Genomic DNA, 26,321 nt, shown 5'->3' with positions numbered 1-26,321 from the left:
TTTCTGCATCCATCTGTGTGACCCTGAACCTCACTGCACTCCAGCCACGTGACCCACTCGCTGTGTGTGCTGTGCCCACGACGGAGGCCTTGAATCCCCTGTTCCTTGGTCTGGAATGTCCCCCTCCCGGCACTCCCCCAGCTCACCACCCTGCTTCATTTTCAGGGCAGCATCATTGGTAACTGAAACCTTGCATGTTTGTCTAGTATCACCCTCCCTCCTCCTCCAGTCAGAGTGTAAACATCACACATGCCGGGGACCTTGTGGAGCCATGGAACCCCCAGCCTAACCCCAAGCAGATACGGGTCAACAAACATGTGTGGAATGAACGATCTCCCAGAATCTCAGTTTTCTTATCACTGAAATGGGACTAATACTTCCCTCCTGAGAGGGCAAAGGAACTTAATGAAATAAAACGATGTATAGAAATCACCTAGGATCATGACTGGTACATATTAAACCAAACCACATGAAACATTCACGGCCAAAAAGGGTCAAACTTCTGTGACCCAATGCCAGGGGCCTAACAACGTGTATCCCATTTTCCTTCTCGATCCGAAAAGGCTTAGCCGACGTTCAGGGGTGCAGCCGGGCCTGCCTGAACCACCCGCGGCCACGCGGGGCCATGCTTTACCTTTGGCCTGTCGGTCATGGGACTCGGTTAGGAACTTTTTAATCTTATCTGATGGGATCGCAAAGGAGATTCCGGCTGTCACCTTCAGAGTGTTAATCCCAATGACTTCGCCATCCTGAAAAGCAAGATGGAAACAGCCTGTTGAGCCCACGAAGGTTTACCAGAAGACACGCAACAAAAGCGAACAGATCGTCTGTAATGAAGGAAGTCTTTGAGCTGTGAATGGGTGGGGAGGGGGACCCGGGGCCGCAGGGGGAGAGGCATCACTTGGGCAGTACGAGCCAACACACATCAGGCTCTGTCCTCAGGGAGCACCGTGCCACAAAAACAGCCTCAAGAGGCTGGTTTCGAGGTGCTCCTTTGCTCCTTTCCCAGGGAATATTTCCGAAACCTCAGAGTCCTTTAGGTGGCTGTCCACAGCCTCCAGCTTCTTCCATGTTCCATGATCTAAAGATTCCTCTGCTGACACCCAGGGGGACAACCTTAGTGACTAGGGGTTACCGGGAAAACACAGTGCTACCTCCGTGCTGTCTCAGCAGCCACAGATGTTACAGGGGCTGCAGGGTAAGGCCCCGCCTCGCTTCCTCTGCTTGTCACCGATCACGGAGGAAGCCAGTCTACGGGCTGTGCTCTCGTTCGAGACAGATTCCTAGTTTGGCGAACGCTACTCATGGAATAACAAGACCCCTTCACCGTTATTCTGCACACCCTTGTTGAATGGTTTGTTTAGCTCAGGCTGATAAGGGACAAGTGCCAAGCGACTACAAATTCTCTCCTTGTACAGTTCCTGCAACACTGAGAATTCGGTCCCCGACACCGAGAACCTTCCAGCAGGCGCTGCCACCCAGGGCCTCTCTAAAGACGGCCTCGATTTCCCATGGAGGGAAATGAAAACGGGGCTGGGTGACCCCTGAGCTGTGTGGGCCCCACTCTGACAGATTCTAAAGCTTCCCTTTTCATGCTTATGTATTTAAATATAGCCTTATGTGACATCTCTGTGAGCGGGGGCAACTCCTCATTTCAGCCAGGTCTTAAGGGAGGGCTCCTGGCCAAGACAAAGACTGTGGACGAGCCAAGCCAGCTCCTGTGGCGGCCTGGGGACCTCATTTGAAGGCCGTGCCTTTTTGTAACAGGCCAGAGCTGCTGACACCTTCAAAAGAAAGGCCTCCCCCTTTGGCTGCTCCTGGGTTGGACCCAAATTCCACTGAATTTACTTGTAACTTTGAAACCCAAGCATGTCTGCTGGCATAACACTTCCAACCCCGACTCCCACATGCCTTACTCTTTCCAGAAAAGATAAGAAGGGTAATTTCTAAGGATGCGGTACAGACTCACAGATTTCACTGTAAAAGAATCAGATAATGTGCTGTGGCAAGTTCATGTCTGAAAAGAAAGCAAAAAACAGCAAAACAAAAAACAAAAAAACATGTACATAGATTTAAAAAAAAAAAAAAAAAAAAAAAAAAAAGGCCTTACCAGGTTTACTAATGGTCCTCCCGAGTTTCCATACTGAAATTAAGCAAAAATTAAAAGGTTATGAGTTTATGTCTTTACATGGCCCTGTGCATTTCCCTGCCTGGCAGGTTCTCTCCTTGGATTTGTTCCTGTCAACCTAATATGCTGCTGGAAAAAGGCGCCTTAAACATTTTCAGAAAGTTTTAGATGTGCCATAAATGGGGAAAAAAAAAATTTTTTTTTGGCTCCAAAGCCCAAAGGCCAACTATGACCCCCCTCAAACACCCAACACCCACTTCCTTCTCCTGGCAACACACTGGCTACCAACCGGTATTTCAAACCTGCCCCCACCCCCCCACCCCCATCCCCGCTATGTGATCCCGGCTTTGCCGCTGTGGCTGGAAAGCCACATGGTTTGTTCTTTTTCCACTACTTCATGCGGATCACAAGAAAGTTTGGGAATGAAGCCTTTTAGAGCAGCAAATGCACAAAACACACTGTTTCTTATTTATTAGACCGATGTAGGGGGAAACACGTTGCTCTGTAGAAAGGCCGATCCATGGGGCGCCTGGGTGGCTCAGGCGGTTGAGCGACCGACTTCGGCTCGGGTCATGATCTCACGGCCCATGAGTTCGAGCCCCGCGTCAGGCTCTGTGCTGACAGCTCGGAGCCTGGAGCCTGCTTCGGGTTCTGTGTCTCCCTCTTGTCTCTGCCCCTCCCCCACTCATGCTCTGTCTCAGAAATAAACATTTAAAAAAAAAAAAAGAAAAAGAAAGGCCAATCCTATAAGCAGACAGCCGAAGGGGAAAAAATGTGGTTTATAAAAGGTTCCATTGAGGAGATGGTGTGGAGCAAGGCCTGGCCTCCTTAGACACGGAACAGTATGGGCCTAACGCTCAGACCGCGCCCCAAGGCAGAGCGAGCACCTCCGGGGGTGACAGCATCTGCACCAGGGTGAACGTCCGTCCTGCACAGAGCCTCAACATCGGGTCCGCTGAGCAGCCTGGGGGCAGAGGAGCCACGGCCCCTCCAGTGGGATGGGGAGCCCCCTTGGGCTGCAGACCTTGGCGTATCCGAAGTCCCCTTCACAGGAGTCCCTGGAGATGGCTGAGGCTGAGGACCAGCCCTCGGCCTCAGCCGCTCTAGGGGTTCAGAGGTAACGCCTTGGCCGGCACCTCGAGGATCCTGGCTCCACCCCGGGTTCCTAAGCCCAGCTTTCCAAACACCTGCCCGACCCCACGGGACTCACGTTGATGATGGCGTCGGTCTGGATGTAGTCCATGTCCGAGTTCCGGAGCCCCAGCTCTTTGCCACCGCGCTGGGTGGTGCTGACGATCCCAGTGGTGACCGTGTTCTGAAGGGAGAACGGGCTTCCGATGGCGACCACGAACTCCCCCGGCCGCAGCTCGGAGGAGCGGCCCAGCAGCAGGACAGGCAGCTTGCCCTGGAACCACAAGGTTGGCGTTGCTGCGTTTGGTTAACAGAATGGACGACGCACAGGCGTCGGGGAGTGTCGGGCGGTGACGGGCCTCGTGCGGGAGTGAGGGCAGGCCCGGGGCCTCCCGTCCCCTCCCGCCCACCGCCGTCAGCACGTCGCAAGCTGCTGAGGGACAAGTGAGCGCTGGAGCCGCTGACCAAGGAGAACACGGAAGGTCATGAGAGGCCATCGCGGGGTCGTGCCCCATCTTGACTATTAGCACAGACCTGCTGTGAGACCCTGAGACCAGGGGACAGGAGACAAAGTCTGGACTTGGGGCAAGGCTGCCGAAGAAAGGGAAGACGCACAGAAGGATCCTGAGCCTGCGCAGCCTGGGGGTGGAATGGGGTGGGAGGAAAGGGCGGAGCCACCCCCGCTCATCACAGGTGCTTCTGTCCGAGTCCTGGAGAATCGGGAGCACTGAGGCTAGCGCCGCACAGGTTCGGCTGGGTGCATCTCTGTGCTAAGTGCAGGGCCATTCTGGAGAGGTGAGGGGAGCGGGAGGGGGCGGCGAGGCATCCGGCTTCCCCCACCCCTCCACCAGCCCCAAAGCCCCAGAAGTAGCCTCTCTCCTCGCCCGAAAAGAGCGCCCCATCGACCACCTCTGCTCCGAGCGGCCCTGGTGAACTGACCAACCCCGCGAGCCTGATCCCCAGGGCCCTGTGAAGCTCCGGCAGAGGCAGAAGCTCCAAATAACTCTTCACACTGAAACAGGGCAAAATGAGGCCAGCTGGAGTAGCCAGGCCTGGAGCTGGGCTTCCATCGGGATGGCCTGAGGCTCTCCCCCTCCCTTCCTTCCTGAGCCAAGCAAACCTTCCTCTCGCCTTTGTTCCCTGAGTCCAGAGCAGAGTAGCGGCTGCCCAAACAACGGGAACCAGGCCCAGGAAGCCGAGACCCCGCCCAGGCCTCATGCACGCCCAGCCCCCTCACATCCACCTCAACAAAGAAAGAAAGAGATGAGGGGGGCCCCCCGAGAGGATGGGGTGGGCGAAAACCAGGGTTATTTTAGCATGTGCTCTGACACGGAGAGAGCAGACACCAGCGGATGAGGTGAGGTGCCCATTTAACAGATGGACAAATTAAGGCCCCAAAAGACTGGGTGACTCGAGACGGAGCAGAGATTCACACATCAGACTCTGCCCCCAAACCCAGATTCCCTCATCCTCTGACATGGCGCTAAGCCATAAAGACCCCTTCCCACCCCCAATAAGGAAGACGCTGGCTCAGAAAGTTCACGGAGGAAGAAGGAATATCGGAGAAGGGATCTAAGACCTCACGCTGACTTCGAGAAATGGCAATGAGAAGGAACGCCCCTCAGAGCACAGACAACGAGAAGCGCAGTAGAGGCCTGTCAAGGGCACAGATTAGATCCTGATTAGATCCTGGTGCGGGTTCATAACCCCCTGGGCCTCCAGTGTTGTCGTCTGGAAAATGGGAATAACGCGGCACACCTCTCACGGGTGAGTTGTGAGAATTAGGCGACGAGACCCGAACAACACCATGAATACCGCCTGGCTGATGTTAAGTCCCACGTGACTGGGACGTGTCAGCATCGTCTAAGTGTTAGTTATCGTTACTAGCACTGGGATCTGTGCAGACCCAATGGGGGAACCCGGCCAACTAAACTCCCACAAGCTCGTCTGCTGTCGCCCAGCCGGGAAGAGGCAGGTGGCACGGGTCTACACTACCAGTGACCCTTGGGGTCGCCCGAGGCCGGAGCGCACGGTGCTGTTCTGTAAGGGGCAGGCCCGCGGCCCCGCACCCCCAAGCTCCTCGGCGTCCAGAGGCACACCAGCGGCTCAGTTCGGCCTGTTTACTCTGGGCCCGTGCCAGCCACCCCTGCCAGGAATGACTTCATCCAGCAGTCACAGCGGGTGGGCGAGCAGGGCCAGTGACGTATACTCAGCCACTCTGGGGGAGGCCTGCTGGGGACACTACCCCTCCTTCGGGGCTGGGCCAGGGGACACGGCGGCGAAGGATCCTGGGGCTGGCTGTGTCTGGCTGCCCAAGATAACAGTTGCTTTTCACCAACTCCAAGGCAAGAGATCAAGTTCAAACAGAGAGGCGGGCCCAGCCCACATCAGCTCAGACACAAACTGGGAACCGCATCAGAAAGTTCCGTGGGGCAGGGCTTGCCGTGGGGCTCTCGATCAGCCTTGGCACACCCTCGATTCCTGCATTCCACCTGCACCCCGTCGGAAGGGAACCAGGCCCAGGCTCCCAGTTCTCGGGGTTCAGGAGGCAGAGGGGCTCTGAAGATGACAGCCCTTGAGCTCTTGTTTCCCAAGTCTGAGCTCGAGGCAGAGGACGAGGCAGGGAGACAAACACTTTGGGGTCAGCAGAAGCTGTAAGGACAGAGGAGAGCACCCCCCACTGCCCCCCACCACCATGAGGGGAGGAGAATACCAGGGGCCTGGGTGCTGCTCAGCCGTGCTCATTGGGGAGGGCCGGGCCTGGGGGACTTTAGCACGGTGAAGTCCTCACACTCAAGGGACCACACGGGCTTGGACAAGTGGACACCAGTGGTACTAGCCCAAGTCTCCCCAGGAACCAATCCTCCCTGGAACACAACCGGGGGAAAGAACCCTGGATCCCAAGAGGCCAAACCTGCACCAATGGTACCAATGGGCAATGCCAACCCTCACCTTGTGTAAGCTGTTACTCACTCGTCTCCTGGATCACGAAGGACAATCGTAGACAAAAATAAGCAAGTGGACATATCCCAAGGGGGTGGGGTTTTTAACACGAAGCCTCTACTGACATGGAAGGGAATGAACCTTCCACCTCCCGGCTGACAAAGCACTTTCACGGCCACCTTGAGAATTAGGGCCTGCGTCCCCTCCATTTCACAGATGTGGAAACTGAGGCCCAGAGATGCAGTGACTCGTCACAGCTCATGAGCAGCCTGGCTAAAGAAGAGAACAGGCTTCCCAACTCTCAGACCTGCGCTCCTAGTACGTGTCACCCTGAAGTCTAAGTGGAGGCAGAGATCTTTGCAAAGGGGTGACGTGGGGCAGGAATGTGGGTCAGGCCAGGCTTACAGCTCTCCACGAAGTCAAAATGCCTTCTCAGGGCCATCTGGCCCCACAAGCATCAGGCTCTCTAGCTGTTCCGGATCCAAGCAGGCTCATCTGATCAGTCTTTACCTCGGGTCTGTCTGCCCAACGCAGCTATACCTCTGCTGGCCAAATTCCTACTCGGTAATTGAGCATTTTATCCCATGGCTGTCTAGACACACGGTCCACAGGGGGCCTCGGGGGGGATGAAACGCAGATACAGCTGGAAGCACCAAGATACGTCTTGGCCTTGACCGCTCAGCCCACTCCTGGTTTAACTCCACAGTGCTGCCGGAAGGCTGGCTCCCGGGACACCCACATCAAAGCCGCCTCGAGGCTCCTGAGCAGACGCTCCACCTGAGTCTCCTTCTGAAGCGGCCCCAGCTTCACAGGGCCTGTTGGAGAAGCCAGCCCCTCTCCCGACAGCCCCTTCCCACAGCTCACCATCCCGGGCACGCAGCACGCCTGCGATGTTAAGACACAGGCATCTCTCCTCCACTCAGTATGAAGCAAGGGTGCGAGCAGCATCTATTCCCATGTCGGATCCTATAGCCACCGGGTGGATGAAAACCTAAGTCGGGTGTGCAGACCGCAGCAGTGTGTGTGTGTGTGTGTGTGTGTGCGCGGGGGGGGGGGGGGGGAGAGGGTGGTGAGGGGGGTTGAGCTCGTAAGTGGCCGCAGCGAGACTCCAAGGCTCTGTATCAGAGCTGAGAAGGAGCCCTCAGGCTGTACCCAGAGAGCCTGAGTCTCATGTTTGGCCCAAGTCCTTCAAGGACCGGGGATATTTCATAGCGTGCCAGGTATGCTCCCAGTTCTCAAGGTCACATTCATGCTCATGAGGCGGGGCAGGGGAGCTATCTGGATGTGACTCAAGACCACTAAACAGCATCCTCACAACAGCACCACCGAGAGTGACTTTAAGAAAACACGAGGGGCGCCTGGGTGGCTTAGTCGGTTAAGCATCCGACTTTGGCTCAGGTCATGATCTCACGGTCCGTGGGTTCGAGCCCCGCGTCGGGCTCTGTGCTGACAGCTCGGAGCCTGGAGCCTGTTTCAGATTCTGTGTCTCCCTCTCCCTCTGACCCTCCCCTGTTCATGCTCTGTCTCTGTCTCAAAAATAAATAAACGTTAAAAAAAAAAAATTAAAAAAAAAAAAAGCAAAGAAAACACGAATCCCCCTAACTCCTGAGTTTTCAGCCCACTGCCACCCAGGCGGAGGGAGAAACAGCCCAGGTGAGGTTGTCAGAAGTCCTGGGTGTGGACTCCAGACTCACCAGGTCTGTATTAAATTACTAAACACTAGCCATTGGCAGGATACTGACTGAGGTAGGCTTAATGCTAGAACTTGGGGGAGGTGAGCGTACTGTGTGATTAAAGAAGGCTCTCCCATTCATTTAATTACAACAAACAAACAACCAGCAGGCCTGGCAGCACTCCCGTGAAACACCACCACCATGAAAGAGAACTTTCTCAACAAGCATTCACCGAGCGTCTCCTGAGTGCCCGGCACAGTGAACACAGAAGATCAATGAAATCCATCCGTGCCCACCCCTCCAGCCATACTGCCTGATGGGTTGGAGAGTCACACAGCAGTAAAAAAGCACATGGTCCAAATCTCCATTGCCAAGGTCAGTTCAGTCTAGAATGTTCCATAAAGGCTAAATATAGATCAACACGAAAAACGATTTGGGTGTTTCAATTAGGGTATTTTCAGCTGCCAAGTATCAGAAAACCCTACTCAAAATGGAGTAAATGTCCAGCTGTTCAAGGGCAAGATGGTGGCAGGGCTGATCACCTCAAAGACTCATGGACATCCTTCCTTCTGTCTGATCAACTTAAGCCACCTGCCTTCCAAGTGTTATGTAAAGACAGGACTATGCCCAGTGGATGTAAAAGGATCTTTTCTCTTCTGTGTGTCTCTTCAGAAGAGCAAAGAATCCAGAGGCCCAGCACATTCTTCTTCCTGGGTCATCGGCCAGCAATTAGTCATAAGATTACCCTCAACCATGCTTTGGCGAGGGGAACACGGCCCCCATGACTGCCTTAGCTTCTCCAGAATTTGTCTGCCTTAGGAATGGGGTGGATCATGGTTGGACAGACCAGGACTGTAGCAGCAAGGAGAAGGAGGGCTGTGGGGTGGGAGCCATCAGCAACCCCCAAGGCTAAGGGGAAAATGGTTCACTGTAGAGCAGCGATCCTAGGCGCTCCTGGGTGGCTCAGTCAGTTAAGTGTCCAACTCGGCTGAGGTCACGATCACACAGTCCATGAGTTCAAGCCCTGAATCGGGCTCTGTGCTACCAACTCAGAGCCTGGAGGCTGTTTCAGATTCTGCGTCTCCTTCTCCACCTCTCCCCCACTCACGCTCTCTCTGTCGCTCTCTCAAAAATAAATATTAAACAAAGTTTAGAGAAGCGATCCTAATACCTAACAATGTTTGGGAAGGGCTCTACTACGTACATGCTCCTTCATGCGGTTTTTTGGTGGGGTTGGGATGGGAGCAAAAGGAGAAATCTGCCTCAAAAACAAGTAATGGTCACGAAATGTCTGTGTTCGTGCAAGACACAAATGGTCCAAGCAGAGCCTGGCCTAACCCACCCCTTGGTATGCGTGCCCTACGTGCGTCGTGCTCTGTCATCTGCTTGACGTTTACAACCAGACACTCTGGGGAGCCTGAGTGGCTCAGTCTGTTGAGTGTCCAACTTCAGCTCAGGTCATGATCTCATGGTTCATGAGTTAGAATCCCACATCAGGCTCTGTGCTGACAGCTCAGAGCCTGGAGCCTGCTTTGGATCCAGTGTCTCCCTCTCTCTCTGCCCCTCCCCTGCTCACGCTCTGTTTCCATCTCTCTCTCTCTCAAAAGTAAATAAACATTTAAAAAAAAGTTTACAACCAGACGCTCAGTGGGACAGACCATCGTGCCCATGACAACGACGTTCCCACAGCTAAGAGACGGAGGTCCCAGGACCAGAATCCTCCCTCTGCCTCCAACCCAAGTGACCTTCTCTCCGGCCTACCCTGCCCACTGCCCAAATGCTCATGGTGCAGGACCTTCCCACAGGGGCAAGTGAGGGCAGCAGAGATGGTACATGACAAGGCACCTGGGGAGTCGAAGGGCAATCAGCACAGAAACCAGCCAGGGGAGGCCATGTTCACGAGTCCTCGGGGCGAGGGCCTGGGCCATGCTGTTTCTCCAGTGCCGGGAAGCTGAACTATCCTCAGACAAGCCTGGGCCGGGGCCTGGAGGCAGGGCTGTGTGGTCCCACCTGCTTCGAGGACTCTGCGTGGGGCCTGGACTCCTGCTGAACGTGAGTCACAACCACCGGAAGCCCCGAGGAAGGAAGGCTGGGTCTGTGCTGGATAACGTCCTGGGTGATGGCTTCCTTTGGGCTTATTCTCCAGCAGCAGCCAAGGGTTGTGCATAAGTGGAGACTCAGACACAGTCACGCCACACGCACACGCACATACGCGCCCCCTCGGCCACCGCGTATCCCAGGAGCACAATGTCCCAGGCAGCGGGACAGCCGGGTTTGGACCCGGTTCTGTATTAACTCACTCTGCGACCTTGGGCCACCTGATTGACTTCTCTGAGTCCCGGATTTGGCCACTTCTAAAATAAGGTTGTTGGAGGCCGGTGATGTCCAAGGTCATTCCAGCTCTGACAATTAGGGTTCTTTGCAAAAGACCTGGCTGATTTCCAAAAAACCTATTAGCAGACAACCATTAAACTGATGAGATCAAAACAGGCACCGCCGTCCTTAATAAATCTCTTTTCCTACAAGTCCCCGACGGAGGCAGATGGTCCTTGCAAGCGCCTGCCTCAAGAGGAGAGGGGACTCCTGGAATTCTCCAGATGCTGGCTCAGCCTGCAGTCATCTAGAGAGGACCTAAAGGCAATGGCCTGTCAGTCTTTCAGCGTCTGGCCACACTGGGTTCTGCCCACGAGCCCTTAAATGCTCTCAAACCACTGCACTCCTGCCCTGAAGCTGACAGAGAAGGCCAATGAAACAAACCATAAAACTGAACGGAAAAAAATGTTTTTAACCTAATGAGGCAAGTGAACCACTTCTTTCTCTTCCTTGGAAAGTATAAAGTGCTCCTGTTACAAAAATATTTTCGTTGCAGAGTCGGCGGGAGCCGCTGCCTCTCCGCCGCCCGGCACACTCGTTGTCAAGGGGCTGGAGCCCCAGGCTGGTCCTGAGTGTGTCGGCCGCAGCGTGCCTCAAAGGCTAATGTTGCAGCGGCTGGCTGGGACTCAACTGAGTGATTCCATGTGCTTTCTGGAAACAGTTATGCTAACCTTTCATTTTCTTTAAAAAAAAAAAAAAAATATATGCAATGGAGAAAATAGCACGTCCCCCATACCCAGCGAGAAGCAGAGCCACCAACTTGCCTGCTTACCGTGGAAAAGCAAACTAGGTCGCAGAGGCATTGGAGAGGGGGTGCTGTCAGCATCTAAGACTGTTCCACGGATGAGTGTAGGGGAGGGTTCAGGTGGGGGAGACGGGAGAAGTGGGGGAGGCAGAGGGAGAAAGAGAAAGGAAGAGAGCATGGTCAAGCCCGAACAGAAAGAGAAGGAGCAGGCCAGCAACCCCCTCGTCCCTGTCTGTGAACCCCACCAGAATATTTAGTCTCCGTCAGGCTATAAACACTGGCATCTCGAAAATTCCCTTACTCCTGTTGTTTAAGCCACAAAATGTCAACAGTTCTACATGGGAGCCCAGTGGCCAGTGACCGTACTTATTCCGTGGCATCCAGAGGAGGCAAAACATCGCCTCCGTCAAGCGTAACCCTGGTCTTCATACACCAGCCCCTGGATGCCTCCACATTCATCAAACGCTGACTTCAGCTTCACTGATAATAGTGATTGGCAGCTAAGCATCTATTATAAAAATCAACGAATAGGAAACTGAAAAACGAAAGAAATGAAAGAAAACCAGGTCTCTAAAGGCCCATCCCCAAAAACTGATCTCAAAAGATCCTTCCCTAGGGGCGCCGGGGTGGCTCAGTCGGTTGAACGTCCGACTTCAGCTCAGGTCACGATCTCATGGTCTGTGAGTTCGAGCCCCACGTCGGGCTCTGTGCTGACAGCTCAGAGCCTGGAGGCTGCTTCGGATGCTGTGTCTCCCTCTCCCTCTGCCCCTCCCCCGTTCATGCTCTGTCTCTCTCTGTTCCCCCCCAAAAAATAAATAAATAAAAAGATCCTTCCCCAAGAGAAGCACAGTGGTCCCTCTCTGGTGGATTCAGTGCTTAGCACGCCACAGGCACCCGACGTCTGTTGAACTGAACTGGCTCCTTACTCCCCGTGACCACTTAGAGCTTGTGCCGTCCTGTACGCAGAGAAGCCCAAGGAAATACCTTTCCTTTCAATGTTTAAAATGTTTTTTAATATGTAACCTCCTCTACGTAAAAATAATCTGACACGGTCAGTGACACGGGGTATATTATACTAAGCTAATTAACATATATCCGTGGCATAAAATGGAGTCACAGAGAATATTCTAACCACAAAGCCAATGGTTTCGATGAGCTGCCTGGTAACCAAAGCAAAGAGGGAAATACCATGAGTCACATGCTGTCATCACCAGATTCTGGAGCCTTCATTAGCAAAAGTGACTTGTTCATTAGCACATGTACTAAAATAATCAGTCCTCCATTCACCAGAATGCCTTATTTCTCCCTTGCCACGGAAGGTGGTCACGATGGTGGTAGGAAAGCAGTTTTGGGAAACGGCATCTACACTGTCGTGGAATGAGGCAACCAGTTCATTACGAAGCCTCATCACTTTCAGACTCTCAGGAGACTGACTACATGAGAAAGCGGAGCTTTCCAGAGTATGACCAGGAATTCCCAAGAACAAGGCCCAGAAGAAATGTAGACAATATGCGGAAAAAGCAGCTAGCCAGAAATGTCGGCTGAGTTCTGAAGGGCTCCAATAAACTCACTGAGAAATAAGTTTGCGGGGCGCCTGGGTGGCGCAGTCGGTTAAACGTCCGACTTCAGCCAGGTCACGATCTCGCGGTCCGTGAGTTCGAGCCCCGCGTCGGGCTCTGGGCTGATGGCTCAGAGCCTGGAGCCTGTTTCCGATTCTGTGTCTCCCTCTCTCTCTGCCCCTCCCCCGTTCATGCTCTGTCTCTCTCTGTCCCCAAAATAAATAAACGTTGAAAAAAAAAAATTTAAAAAAAAAAAAAAAAAAAGAAAGAAATAAGTTTGCACGCGGTCCGAGGTCCAGAGGCTCCAGGCTTGGCCCGGATCTTCCCCCGGGTTGGCCCTATCTGCCCTTCCTGTCATGTCACCTCCAAATGTAAGCTTCCTTGTCTGCAATAGGTACGGAGGTCTCCCAGCCCCCAGTGCCTTCTGCTTCTTCTGTTTGCTCCTTTTCTGCACTGTCACCGACTTTTACACCACCTGTCCTGTTTCCCACCCTCGACTGCCTTCTCACAGCTCTTGCCCAAGTGCTGGTACGTCCTCAGCACCTGACACACCGTCTGGCCAAGACAGATGCTCGGTAAAGACGTACAGAATCCGTGAGTGAATAAAGAGTAACTGAGGGCAGTGAACAAACCAGACTCTAAAGATCTTTAGGATTTAACACTGGACACTCATTTTCAAAACATCTTGGAATTCACGGAAACGCTGCACTGAGAATACAGAGAAATGGGCAAAAACAAGGCTTCTCTCTGCCTAATCCAGCAAAACCGAAGCTGCGGAAGCAGCAGCAAAAAAGAGCACAATTCACACATGCACACGCGCTACACACACAGGCGCACACACACACACACACACGCCCCAAGAGAAAGGGCAGATGAAATCAGCCTCTCTGGCCTCTGGTCACCTAGAGCCGCACCTCAATGGGTCTTAGGAGCACACTCAGCCCCCAGCACACTCAGCTCCTTAGGACAAGGTGTTAATCGCCTCACACTGGGGCTGGCAAGCCTCTTCTGTGAAAGGCCAAAAAGGAAACACTTTCAGCTTCACAGGCCCTGTGGTCTCCATCCTCACTGCTGGACTCTGCTGGGGCGGGGCAAAAGCAGCCACAGACTGTAAATAAAGGAACGGGCATGGCTGCTGTTGCAATAAAACTTTATTTACAAAAACAGGTGGAGGGCTGGATTTGGCCCGCAGGCCGCAGCTGGCCAAGCCTGGACTCGAACGCATCGTGACACATTCACTACACTGTCAAACGGGAGCAGCGGATGTCCCCCGCGCAGTGAAGGGGACAGGAGACGCTCCCGATGGGGCACCTACAAATTCAGGGAACTGAAAACCTGGGAACTGCTTTGTCACAACCATAAATAATAGTCTTAATCCAATTCCCTGAGGAGAGAGCGCCAAAGTGAAAAAAGGCATTACCATATTAAGAGAAAAAATAGCCAAAGAATTTCCTTAACAATCAGCTAAGTTCTTGAACCGGGGCCAGAGAACACACAAGGGCTCCGGTTTTCATAGTTTGGGGAACTGAAACATTTTCACATTCCAAGAGGAGCTGCAGTCAGAACATAAGGGGCCGCGTCCCCAGCAGCCTCTGCACAAAGGCCGCACGGAGGAATGAAGGCCGGCTTCCACCTCACTGCCCGGGTTTCCATTACCTCATGAGATATTGATTCCCACCCCCTAAAACTGGTAAAAATCAATACGGTAATAGAAGCCTTGGGGCGCCAACAGGGTCTGTGGCGTCTCTGGCCTGGGGAGTTCCGGGAGAGAAAGAGCGAGACCACAGAACGACCAGCACGGAGGGAGTGGGGGAAAGAATCCAAAAGGGAAAAACACAGAAACAAAATAAGAGGGTAGCTATGGTGGTGCGATCCACAGCCCAGGCTCCCAGTCGCTTTACAAGGGCGAGGGACAGGCTCCAAAAGATGGGAGGCCATGCCAGTCCAGGCCCCGCGTTATCTGATTCACTCTCGGACGGCTCGCGCGGCTTAGTCAGCGCCTTCTGACGATCAGGCTGCCTGAGGAGAGCTGGCTGGTGGGCGGGCATGAGTCACGCCTGGCACCACACCACCCCCGGCCCTCGCCACGGTCCCCCTTGGGCCCTCCTCGGGATGGATTCACTGCCACACACCGGGCCAAATCTTGAGACACGGGCCTGGAGAAGACAGAGCCTGCTGAGGGGCCACTGGGACCCGTGCGGGGAAGGCCCGGGGCCCTCGACCCCGAGGGACCCCTGTCCCGAGCTGCACAGGATCAGAGCTGGCAGCTCTTCCTGCCCCAGCGGCCGGCTCAGCAGCAAAACGACCCTCTGAAAACCAAGCAGCCCCCCCCCCCCGCCCAGAAGTCCTCCTCTTGGGCCACTTCAAACGAGTCTGGCCTGTAGGCGGCAACCGGCCCCAACCGGCCCCAACGTGTGGCCGGGGACGGACGCGGGCCTGGGGGCGAGGGAAGAAAAACACCTCCCAAGCCTCAACCTGGCCGCTTCCACATATTTCCCGGGTTGTTGGCGTCAGGGGAAAGCGCCCACAGGAAACCTAACTGCCTCAGCAGCGCGTTGAGTTACCAAAGACCACAGAGCTGCGGGAGCCCAGGCAAAGCCGGGTGTCCGTCCAAAGCAGACGGGCCTCGGGATCCAATGAGCACTGGCTGAGGAGGGTGGGGGGAGCGTGGGCCATCACACCCTCATCTGACAGTGGGACGCAGGCCACCACGGGAGCCCTGTGCCTCCCTGCTCTGGCATTCCTCGGAGCAGAGGGCACTTAGATTCGTACCGGGACACGGCTGCCCAGCACCTACGACCTGACATGTGAGTGTGACAGGCGTGTCCCTCACGCTCCCGCCGGCGAGGAAAAACTTAAATCAACAAACAAGGCAACGGTAGATTATGCTAAGGAGAGGAGCAGCGGGGGGGGTATGAACAGTGACGCGTGACTGTCCTCAGAGTGACAAGTTGGGGGTTGGGATGTGGGCACCCCCTCGGATCGTGGGTCGGGGAAGGGCTGTCTCGGGCAGAATTTGGCAGGAGCCCCAAAGAGATGGGAAGGCCAGCTCTGGAGGAGGTGCAGGGAGATACCCCGGGGTGCGGGGGAGGCACGGCCAAGACCCCCCCCACCCCGACACCGGGTAGAAACAGCACTGGTGTGAAAGAGGCTAAGTAGAGTGGGTGGCGGGCGGGCCGAGGGGGGAGATGAGGTTGGGAGGAGGTGCGCCCCATCAGGCCAGGCCTCCGAGGCCCCGGGAAAGGAGCTAAGCTCTCTTCAGAAGAGCACTGGGAAATGCATCAAGGGGACACAGCACACGGTCCGAAAGTCAGAACCAGCGAGGGAGGCGTGTGCTTTTTCGCCTGGTGTTTCCTTGTCAACACGGCTGGAAAACCGCTGTAACGAAAGGAGATTTCCCCTCAATGCATCCCCAGGGTTTCTGCCCTGGAGTCTGGCCTAGAGAAACCAGTCGCGCTCTTTCTACCTCTGCCTCTATACCCACCCCCTCTCCTTCTCGGCCTCTCTCTCCACCCCACTCTCTCTCTCTTTCGGAACCACTCAGAGAGGAGACTGCACGGACAAAATGCTGCCTGGGGATGAAATGTTTAAATGTTCTGCAAACATGGCCAGTGTCATGTTAAACACACTTGGAAACAGTTTGTATCCGAAGCTGAGCTAGTCTGCCCTCAAAGCTGCTTTCTATTAAAATGTTTGCATGCACCCGCTGTCCCAACTTCCTGCAGCTGGCGCTCCCTCCCCAGGCCACTGCTGGCCCCAGGAAAGAGGAGGTGCAAAACCTAGGACAGAAGCACAGAATGGGCCTGGGGAGGGGGGGTGAGCCTCCTCCCCCAGCTTGGGGGGTGGGGGACAGGGGGACAGACCGGGCCACGCGGCTGCTGGCGAGCCTTCTTCCGAAAGTTCTCCCGTCTCCAAACTCAGCAGGGAAAGTGAGCGCACATGTGTCTTCTCAGCCGTGAGAAGCAAAAACAGAGCTCCTTGGTCGCCAGCCCAGACATGTCGCTGGCAATCTCAAGCCAAAGGGGGTTCACTGGAGACGCGAGGGGAGCTCCAAGAATGGAAGGAAAAGTAGACAGACTGGGCTCAGAGAGGGCTGGAACTCAGACAGTGCCTGGGGGTCTCAGCAGCAGGGGCTCCACCCGCGTGGCCCCTGCAGTTTTTGTGAGGGCGACAGACAGGTGCACCCCTGAGGGGAGGGCCTGCTTGATCTAACGGGGCCACGGGGGGGGGGGGGGGGGGGCGGTGGGGTACCGTGACAGACGGTCCCACCAAGACTGCCCAACGGGGGAGAAGCAGACCCCAAAGAAGATGCTAGCTGCTGTTCCCAGGAGACGGCAGCCAGATAGATGACAAGGGGCATGACAACAGATGTCCATGGTAATTTCTATTCCTTAAAAGTGTTGAGAACACCACACTCAGGAAGGACAAGAGCTGTTTAAAGTCATGGAGAGCCTCCAAAAGAAATCATGATGGGGGTGGGGGGGAGGGGACGCCCAGTAAGAAATGGCCCCGGGTTATGAGCCACCAAGTTAGCTACCCAGCCCACATACTTGGCGGGCCATCACATCAATTTCATTGGGTTATTAGGAAACAGCCCCGGGGGCAGCTGGGCCACAGTCCCCCGAGGCACCATTTGGAATGATGTTCGATCCTCAGGCCCAATTTTTGCCGGTTCTGTTCCTCCTTGCTCTGAGTTTTCGCACTGGCTTTCTTCTCTTCTGCTATTCCTGAGAGTGACTCAGTGCAAACTCACATTCCATCCACAGCCTGCAGGTTATTAAATCGTGTGCTGGGGCGGATTTGGGTTTGCCCAGAGGAGAGGCTCCTTCCAAATTGAGCCTCCTTCCAAGTCAGTCTCTGACCCCTCCTAAAGAATCAATCATCAAACTACGGGAACAAAAGGGAAAGAGCTGAAGAGATGGTTTTACTCTCCCCGCTTCCCACTACTATCAGCAAAAAATAAAAAAAGCAGTTTAGTAAGTAGAAGCGAGTCTCTTGTGTGGGTGTCTGCAATTTAATATCCATTCATTTCCGATTCCTTTTTAAAGAGCCACATTTGGCTCAGCTTTTAAATTTTAAGCACCTTTCTCTTGAGCTGGAAACACATGGCAAACTGTGCTGCCAGGCGAAGGGCCAGACCCCCGGCGGGGATGGGGGGGTGGGGGGGAGGGCTGCAAGGGCTGGGTCGGAAACACCGCAGAGCTGGTCTGTTGAGATGTTTCACGTCCTGCCTGGACATGTCAGGGATGACACAAGGATACAGTCTCCACCTTGGCTCAAAATCTGAAAAGAATATCCCCCTGGCCAGAGGCACATTATGTGCCCACGCATTCCAAACACAAAATTACTCAGCAGCGGCAGCTCACTTAGCATCCGGGCCAGCACCCTGCCTGCAGAGAGCCCCGACTGCTGGCTGCCTTCCAGGAGCTTGGGGGGGAGCTGAAAAGTCTTGCCTGTGGCCACAGGATGTGCTATTCTGGCCAGCCTCCTTCCGATGAGACTACCACATCCTGGACACCTTTCGAGCAGCACGTTCCTAAATAGGGAAGTGCCAGCCTTCCCGTGGGCTATCTGAAGCCCAGCCATCCGATCTCCCCCAAAAGGCTGGGTTCCATTCTTTCGGTAAAGGCCACGGCCTTGGGCAGTTGAGGGTCAGGAGCCTGGCTTGGCTTGGAAGGTTAGTTTCATAGCAGCACAGCTGTGTGACTTCCGGCAGGTTATTTCCTGTTTCTTCCACTATAAAATGGGGACGATACAGCTATCTTGTTGATTAGGTGGAAGTTATGCATGAAGGCAGAGGCTGGATCAGCACTGGAGCTCACTGAATAGAAGTTATTATGATTATATTGTGACCAATAAACACATCTTCAAAGAGAGATGTTGCTAGAAATTCCACAGCTACCTAACAGAAATAATATCCAATCGAGACTTTGCTAAAGGCCACCAGGCACGGAGCCGGATAAACAGCACAGACAACAAACAGCCTGTGTCATACTCCATTGGTCTGCCTTCAGAGCCCACAAGCAGGCAAAGGTAGGTAAAGAGGTGGGAAAAAAGACCCCTCCTGGCTCTCACTCTAGGACCTTTTCCTGGGCCAACAACAGGATTCCAGCCTCCCCAGAGTCTCCCTTCCCTATGAAGTCTGCAAGATCACAAGGGCACGAAGCAACCAGAAAATGCAATCTCACTGCACACACCACAGAGCAAACCAAGCCTCCCCAATCAACACACCATCAAGCGGGAATTGGTGATGGCCCCTAAGAACTGGATTTGATTTCAGGTAGGAAGACTTGCCAAACAAATCAATAGAGCAAAAACGAAGGCAAGGAGAATACTTAAATAGAGAGCAAACCGCTTTCAAACACAGCATTTCCCAGACTGAGCTCACTATGTCTCAGTTTTGCCAAAAAAAAAAAAAAAAAAAAAAAAGTCCTAAGCTCAGATGATTATCATTTGGAGTATACACCCTTTTGTGGGAGACTCCGGTGCCCGTGAGCATATTAAAAGTTCTGAGAAGTTCTGTAAGGAAGAAATCCATCAGCGGTGCTTTAATTCATGGTTTCCAAAACTTTTTTAAGAATGGAGCATTGTTTTAAAACACATCTAGTAACCCTGAAAAAAACCAATTTGGGAGACCTGGTTTGTTTTCAAAGCTGCTGAAATGCACAAATGAAAACAAATCTGTAACAATAGTTGCCTGGAGGTCAGGAATGCAAGGGAGCCTCAAGGTTCACTGCTTACCTACTAATGTCTTTATAAACCTGTTGCTTTCTTTTATAAAAATGTCAGCTTCTATTTTTAAAACTCTGATAGTATAGTCTGCTTATTAAAGAAGCTTCCGTGAGCCCCCTTTTCTCGCCCAGCCCAGGCCATACTCCCAGCATCTCTTAAACGCTCCCAGGTTTGAGACCTGGGAACCGAGTTCTGCAGATGGGGAGTGCACGTACCTCGTGGTCAATTTTGATAAGTGCAATGTCTGCCTTTTCGTCCACATCCTTGATTTTGGCTTCGTAGGTGGCACCATTTTTCAGCTCAACTTTGACCCGATGCTTGTTGGTCACCACGTGGGCGTTTGTCACGATCAGTCCATCTTCGGACACGATAAAGCCAGACCCACTGGCCACTGGCACCTCCCTCTTAGAAAAAGGAAGCCTAGAACCCAGAGGAGAACCCGGTTAAGCCTGAAACACCTTACAATCAACGGTCTATTTAACATTCAAAACAACGGAAGGCTACTGACTTTTGCGAGCTCCAAAAAACTCCACTTACAACATATTCTTAGGAGCTCTCTTCAGCACTAGAGGTTCTTAACTCCTCTAGGAGGGTCAAGAATGTAGCTTTAAAGAGTCAAAAGGGAAAGCCCACTAAGGGAGAAACATTATCTTCCCGTAGGAATATAGTCAGTGCCTCAGAGATAGCTCTGATGCTTTGCTAACGGCAGTGCATCTCGGTGGGAGCATCAGAGGTCGTGGGAAAGCAAGAAGGCCCTCTTTACTTGCGGAACAACTCGATGTGAACCACAGCAGGAGCGATCTTCTCCACCACATCGGCGATGAAGTTGTATTTATGGCGCAAACTGTTGGGGTCTTCCTGCCCTGGGAACAAAGCAAAGACAGGGCACTTCAAGACCTTGTTGCTCTGTGCTGTGGGTTCCTGGGGAAGGGATGGGTGAGAAGGAGCCAAAATATATGCCCGGGGCCTTTGGAAACCTGGACAAGCGAGGACAAGACCCCAGACCTGAGCTCCTTTGCAAAGATCCTTGCGGCTCTCAAGGAAACGTCCACTTAGGTAAGAAGCAACACCCATCACAGAGCACCTCTTTGTTCTGCTTCTTTCCTTCCAACAGCTTCGCTACAAAAATGCTGAGCCAGAAGCACCAGCCGATACCTGGACCTCCTAGCGGCCCCCCTGCAAAGGCCGTGGCACGCAGGGTCACCGTCCCGACGCCACCCTCCGCCACAGCCCTGCCAGCCCTTCCCAGCACATCACCACCACCGAGGGGAGGGCTGAGGTTGCTTTGGAGGAGATGCCCATTAGACATTATAGACTGAAAACACTATCATGAAAAGGCATTAAGGCAAAGGCACAGATCCTGTCTTTCCCACTGATACCACAAGGTGAACAGAGGCCACCGTCTGTCCCCAGAGCAACTTTCCATTACGCCTGGCTTCTTCCAACACCCTGGGACATCCCAGGCCAGAAGGCACAAGAAGTGCCTTGATACTAGAAATTGCCTTGTTGGGGGGGAAAGAAAGAGAGAGAAATCAAACGACCGCAATTTCTATATAAACATACACCCTGTAATTAGTGAGCCCCCATTTCAAAGCTACTTTCAGACAAAGCGATCCCACATCCCAGTGTAGGGCTCTCACCCAGCAAGGCCAGAAAGTTGGTTTCTGCCAACACCATGGCATCTGGTGCAGAAAGGAGCTACTACAGACTCAGGTCCCAGGACACCCGTCCTGCTAGCATAGGTGGTGACAGAGGCAGGGTAGCCCCAGGAAGTTATTCCCTGAGCCTGCTGCTCTGGCCCCAAATTCAGGCCACCTGCTGATATCCCTCGACATGTCTCTCTGCCTTCACGGACCAGAGCGGTTCTAGGCTAGTCTGCTGCAAAGAACCCCTTCCTGGCTCTCTCCACGCCTCCCTCGGGCCAGTCGCCTAGCCCAATGCGACACAAAGCAGGCTCCAGGGACCAGTGGCTCTGCCAGCGTCATGGCCCCTCGGTCCCTTGCAGACACTGACAGGCAACCTGCAGGAGCCCTTACAGCGGTAACCTTCCGTCTGGCGCATCCAAACATTTGAAACTCAGGCTTATATTTTGTGTCCTTTTTACGACATTTTGGTAGGAATTCATTTTAATTGATCCATAATGGATAGGGAATAAAAGGAAACGAAATCTGTTCCTTTGCCACAGATGGTCTAAGAAGCACGGATCTGTCCCCCTCACCTGTCACTCCCTGTCACAGCTCACTCAGCGGGATTCACAAACCACTCTGCAGCTTAAAAAGAAACCAGTGGGGGCGACTGGGTGGCTCAGTCGGTTGAGCGAACGACTTCGGCTCAGGTCATGATCTTGCGGTCCGTGAGTTCGAGCCCCGCGTCAGGCTCTGTGCTGACAGCTCCGAGCCTGGAGCCTGTTTCGGATTCTGTGTCTCCCTTTCTCTCTGACCCTCCCCCGTTCATGCTCTGTCTCTCTCTGTCCCAAAAATAAATAAATGTTAAAAAAAATTTTTTTTAAAAGAAACCACTGGCCTGCAAAACCATCCGTCACTAACCCAAGATAGGGCCTGTGTGCCCCACTCCCAACACACATGCACAGAGGTGCACACAAACACACCCACACGTACACACTCATACCCATGAGCCCGCACGTACACATGCACACTCAGACAGTCATGCACAGACTCCGTCTCTCATACAAACCCACGTATGCCCGTATACTCTCACACCCACTCGCATATACGTGCACATACATGCACACATATACACACTCCCACACACAGACACTCACGTATATGCACACTCTTAACATACAGACACTCACACACACAGAACCACACACCCACACTCACCCGCATTTACACATGCACTCACATACACATATATATGTGCACACACATACACATACTTATACACACACAGAGACTCACACACCCACACGCCTCCCTCCCCGTGAGCAAGGGCTGCAGCCGCTTCCCAGGCTCTGGGCCGGCAGTGAAAGCTGTGAGCCTTGCCAGTGCCTGTGGCTCTCAGAGTTTCGTCTCCACAGGTTTCCCCAGTGGCTCCCTGTCTAGACTGTGCTGAACCCACGGCTGCGTGTCCCCACCAGAGACCTCAGCAATGCAACTCGATACCGCTGGGCCCCGGGACATCGAGGGGACCAGCCTGCCTCTCCCGCGCTTCCCTTCTGAGAAGTGAGAGACCATCGATGAGCAAAGGGCCCCTCGGTGGCCGGGCTGCTGGGCTCTGAGCTGCTTTACTCCAGGACTGGAATCCACTCTCTTTTTGCACAGCCTGATTTTCTAAGGTCAGAAGGTCTGCACCCACCAGATAAGGAAAACTAATTCAACAAGTTCGTGGTAGCATCATTTTATCATTTTTGCTTTTAAAGCCCCTTCATGCAGTACCCTACTTTTATTCCCCCTGCCTCCCTAAGGGCGAGGAAAATCAGGTATTGTTCCCATATTATATTTAGGGAAACTGAGGCTCACAGACCTTAAATGACTTCTCCACAGACACTACATGTTCTTTTTTTTTTTTTAATTTTTTTTAACGTTTATTTATTTTTGAGACAGAGAGAGACAGAGCATGAATGGGGGGAGGGTCAGAGAGAGGGAGACACAGAATCAGAAGCAGGCTCCAGGTTCTGAGCCGTCAACACAGAGACTGACGTGGGACTCGAACTCACGGACCGCGAGATCACGACCTGAGCCGAAGTCGGACGCTTAACCGACTGAGCCACCCAGGTGCCCCGATACTACATGTTCTTAATACAGAGTATAAATAATGGGGAAATCTGGGCAAATCTATAACTTTTTCTTTTTTAAAAAAGTGTTTAGCTTTGAGAGAGAGAGAGCATGCGCAAGCAGGGGGCAGGCAGGGAGAGGGGGAGACAGAGGATCCGAAGCAGGCTTCACCGCGACAGCAGACAGCCCGATGCGGGGCTCAAACTCAAGAACCTCGAGATCATGACCCGAGCCGACGTCCGACGCTCAACTGACTGAGCCACCCTGGCACCCCTACAACTTTTCTTCTTAATACCGGCCCCAGACATATCTGCCATCTCCCAGGTTTCCAGGTAGTGGCGGTTAATTGATTGGTCTGTCTCCCCAAGGGCTCTCAAGGGAGATATAAATAAGGGGACAGAAACATTCCTTCTGACCACAGAACCTGGCGACCATCACCCAGAGACAGCTGTAAACAAACGCATCTGGGCCTCCTCCGGCCAGCTTCCTGGGAAAGGCCAAAAGGAGGTTTAACGCCAAAAGGCCAGCAACCTCCAGGTCAGCATGGCGTTTCAGGGACCCTCTCAATCACAAGAGTCTTACCAGCAAGGATCCTTAATTCACTTCCTCTTTCTGACTTCCCAGAGTAGGCATGGGAGAATTTGGCTGCATCAGGGGTAAAAATGAACATGGGTTTTTCCAGGTCCTGTGAGAACCAGCTGCTTTGTCACATACACTAGAGAAAGTGGCTCCAGGCACGGTGCATTCCAGGAAAACAACATGGGAGATCAGCGAGGAACACGGGCCTGGGCGCTTAGAAGGCCCAGGGCCCATCCCGTCTTCTGGGTGGCCTTCATTTCCCCATCTGTGAAATGGGGCCGACTGCCTCTAGAATGAGCTGCAAAGTCCATCCAGCCCAGTTCCAACATTCTGTGATCTAATCCCCGTCTCTCCCTCTCACCCCAACGTGCTATGGCAAGATAAAGAACTTGTGGAATTTCAGGCCGGGCACAGGACTCTCCAAACTCTGCACATGAGTACGCAGAAAGGAGAAAAAGCGGGAGGACGGACCATAATGAAGAGCCCAACTGACAAGCCTTAATTGTGAAGCTTTGATGAGAAAACCACCAGTGCCCCCCCCTCCCGCCCCCCGCCATCACCAAGGGGACCCGCATCAGCGGGAAAATGAAATAGAGCAGAAACAATGATCATAAGGAACATCAACTGATTGTTCAAAGATGGGCAAAATGTGAAACCAGAGAAGAAGTGTTTGGCTTCTCGAAATGCTATTTCAGAACGAGGAATAGAAATGTCTCTAAGACCAGCATGGCTCAGGGTCAGAGTCCCGCTCCATGTCAAAGGCTGTGCATCAAACTAGAGGAGGCTGGCACGGCCCCCTGGTCATTACAAACCCTGGCTGGCTCACCTGCTCACATCTCAACTGCCAGCCAACTGTCAGCCAACTGTCTTCCTTCCAGAGGGGTCACCCGAGGTGGAGAATTCCCCGAGGCGGACCCCGGCTGGCTCTGCCACAATATAGGTGATTTTAGACGGATGAAGGGCCGGGGCACCCAGGCCACTAAGCCTGGGGAAAATGGCCAAGAGCCCAGGCTGTGGTCTCAGCAGAGTAAGGGTGGCGCTCGGCACAGCAGTTACCTGCTGTGTGACGTTCAGTATGTCACCTCACTCCTCCAAGTCTCATCCCCCTTGTCCAGAAAATGGGGTGACAATAAACCTGCCTCAGTGCGGTTCTGAGGCCGAGTGTATGAGCTACTGTATATGAAGTGTTTGGCCAAGTCGCAGCGTAGAGTTTAAAAATAAAAATGGGGCGCCTGGGTGGCTCAGTCGGTTAAGCGTCCGACTTCAGCCAGGTCACGATCTCGCAGTCCGTGAGTTCGAGCCCCGCGTCGGGCTCTGGGCTGACAGCCCAGAGCCTGGAGCCTGTTTCTGATTCTGTGTCTCCCTCTCTCTCTGCCCCTCCCCTGTTCATGCTCTGTCTCTCTCTGTCTCAAAAATAAATAAACGTTAAAAAAAAATTTTTTTTAATAAATAAATAAATAAATAAATAAATAAATAATAATAAAAATAAACAGTGCTGCTCTTTTTACGGTAAAGGTGCTCAGGAGACAGCTCTGGACAGGTGTGAACACCACACGCCTCGGCGGTACAGCACAGAAGTTAAGGGGAGACGTGAGGGTGTCCACAGAACCAGGCTCCCCACCTCAGCAAATTTGTTCAGGTCCTGGAAATTCCTCCTTCCAGGGCCATCACGGCCGCCGCTGCAGAGGCAGAGATCAAGGGCAAGTTGTGTGGCAGGCCAATGTTTCTGGCCTGGATGTTGACCTGTGCTCCCCAGCGTACAAGGCTAACCCGCACAAAGGGTAGCAAAAAGGATGATATATCGTGACCAGGTGGGGCTTCCAGAAAGGATCGCTAAGACTTAACATCAGAAAACTAATCAATGTGATACTAAGAAAACTCAAGCGATTATCCCAATAGTTGCAAAAAGATGGGACAAAACTGAACGCCCACTCGTGACAAAAACACTCAGCAAACTAGAAAGAGAACTTCCTTGACCTGATAAAAGGGATTAATAAAAAAACCTGAAACCAACATCATTCTCAATGGTGAAAGACTGAATGCTTTCTCTCTAAAACTGGGAGCAAGACAAGGCCATTCACTCTTCCATTCAGTATTGTATTGATGTCCTAATTGGAACAGTTAAGCTAGAAAAAGAAATTAAAGGCATAGAGATTAGGAAGGAGAGCATAAACCTGCCACTATTTGAAGACGGCACGATAGTCCATATGGAAATTGCTTCAGAATCTGAAGTATACCTGCTGGAGTGAGTGAGTTTGTCAATGTCACAAGAGAACACAGGTCAATACACACAATCGTATTTCTATGTATTAACAATAAACTATTGGGGACACCTGGGTGGCTCAGTCGGTGAAGCGTCTGACTTTAGTTCAGGGCATGATATCGTGGTTCACGGGTTCGAGCCCCGCATCAGGCTCCGTGCTGACAGCTCAGAGCCTAGAGCCGCTTCAGATTCTGTCTCTCTCTCTCTCTCTGCCCCTCCCCTGCCTCTGCTCTCTCTCGCTCGCTCTCTAAAAGAAATAAAACATTTTTTAAAAAAACAATAAACCATTGGGGCGCCTGGGTGGCTCAGTCAGTTGAGTGTCTGACTTCAGCTCAGGTCATGAACATCTTTTTTTTTTTTTAAGTTTTTTTTTTTTTTAATTTTTCTAATGTTTGTTTATTCTTGAGACAGAGACAGAGCGCGAACAGGGGAGGGGCAGAGAGAAGGAGACACAGAAT

At 53.0% G+C, this 26,321-nt stretch overlaps 1 protein-coding gene across 1 annotated transcript in view; it reads right to left on the bottom strand.

Moving 5' to 3' along the window:
• Positions 1 to 26,321, bottom strand: part of HTRA1 (HtrA serine peptidase 1) — a 52,019-nt gene that overhangs the window by 4,238 nt on the left and 21,460 nt on the right. The window contains exons 2-6 of the mRNA XM_045439745.1: positions 20,048 to 20,147; positions 19,500 to 19,704; positions 3,339 to 3,533; positions 2,111 to 2,143; positions 635 to 749 (exon numbers count right to left, since the gene is read on the bottom strand). Coding sequence (XP_045295701.1) covers positions 635 to 749; positions 2,111 to 2,143; positions 3,339 to 3,533; positions 19,500 to 19,704; positions 20,048 to 20,147 — 648 coding nt within the window. The remainder of the gene's footprint in view (positions 1 to 634; positions 750 to 2,110; positions 2,144 to 3,338; positions 3,534 to 19,499; positions 19,705 to 20,047; positions 20,148 to 26,321) is intronic.

This window comes from Leopardus geoffroyi, chromosome D2 (genome assembly GCF_018350155.1).
Source record: "Leopardus geoffroyi isolate Oge1 chromosome D2, O.geoffroyi_Oge1_pat1.0, whole genome shotgun sequence".
Lineage (NCBI taxonomy): Eukaryota > Metazoa > Chordata > Mammalia > Carnivora > Felidae > Leopardus > Leopardus geoffroyi.
The sequence above is the reverse complement of the archived record's forward strand: the minus strand, read 5'-3'. Positions and strand labels throughout refer to the sequence as shown.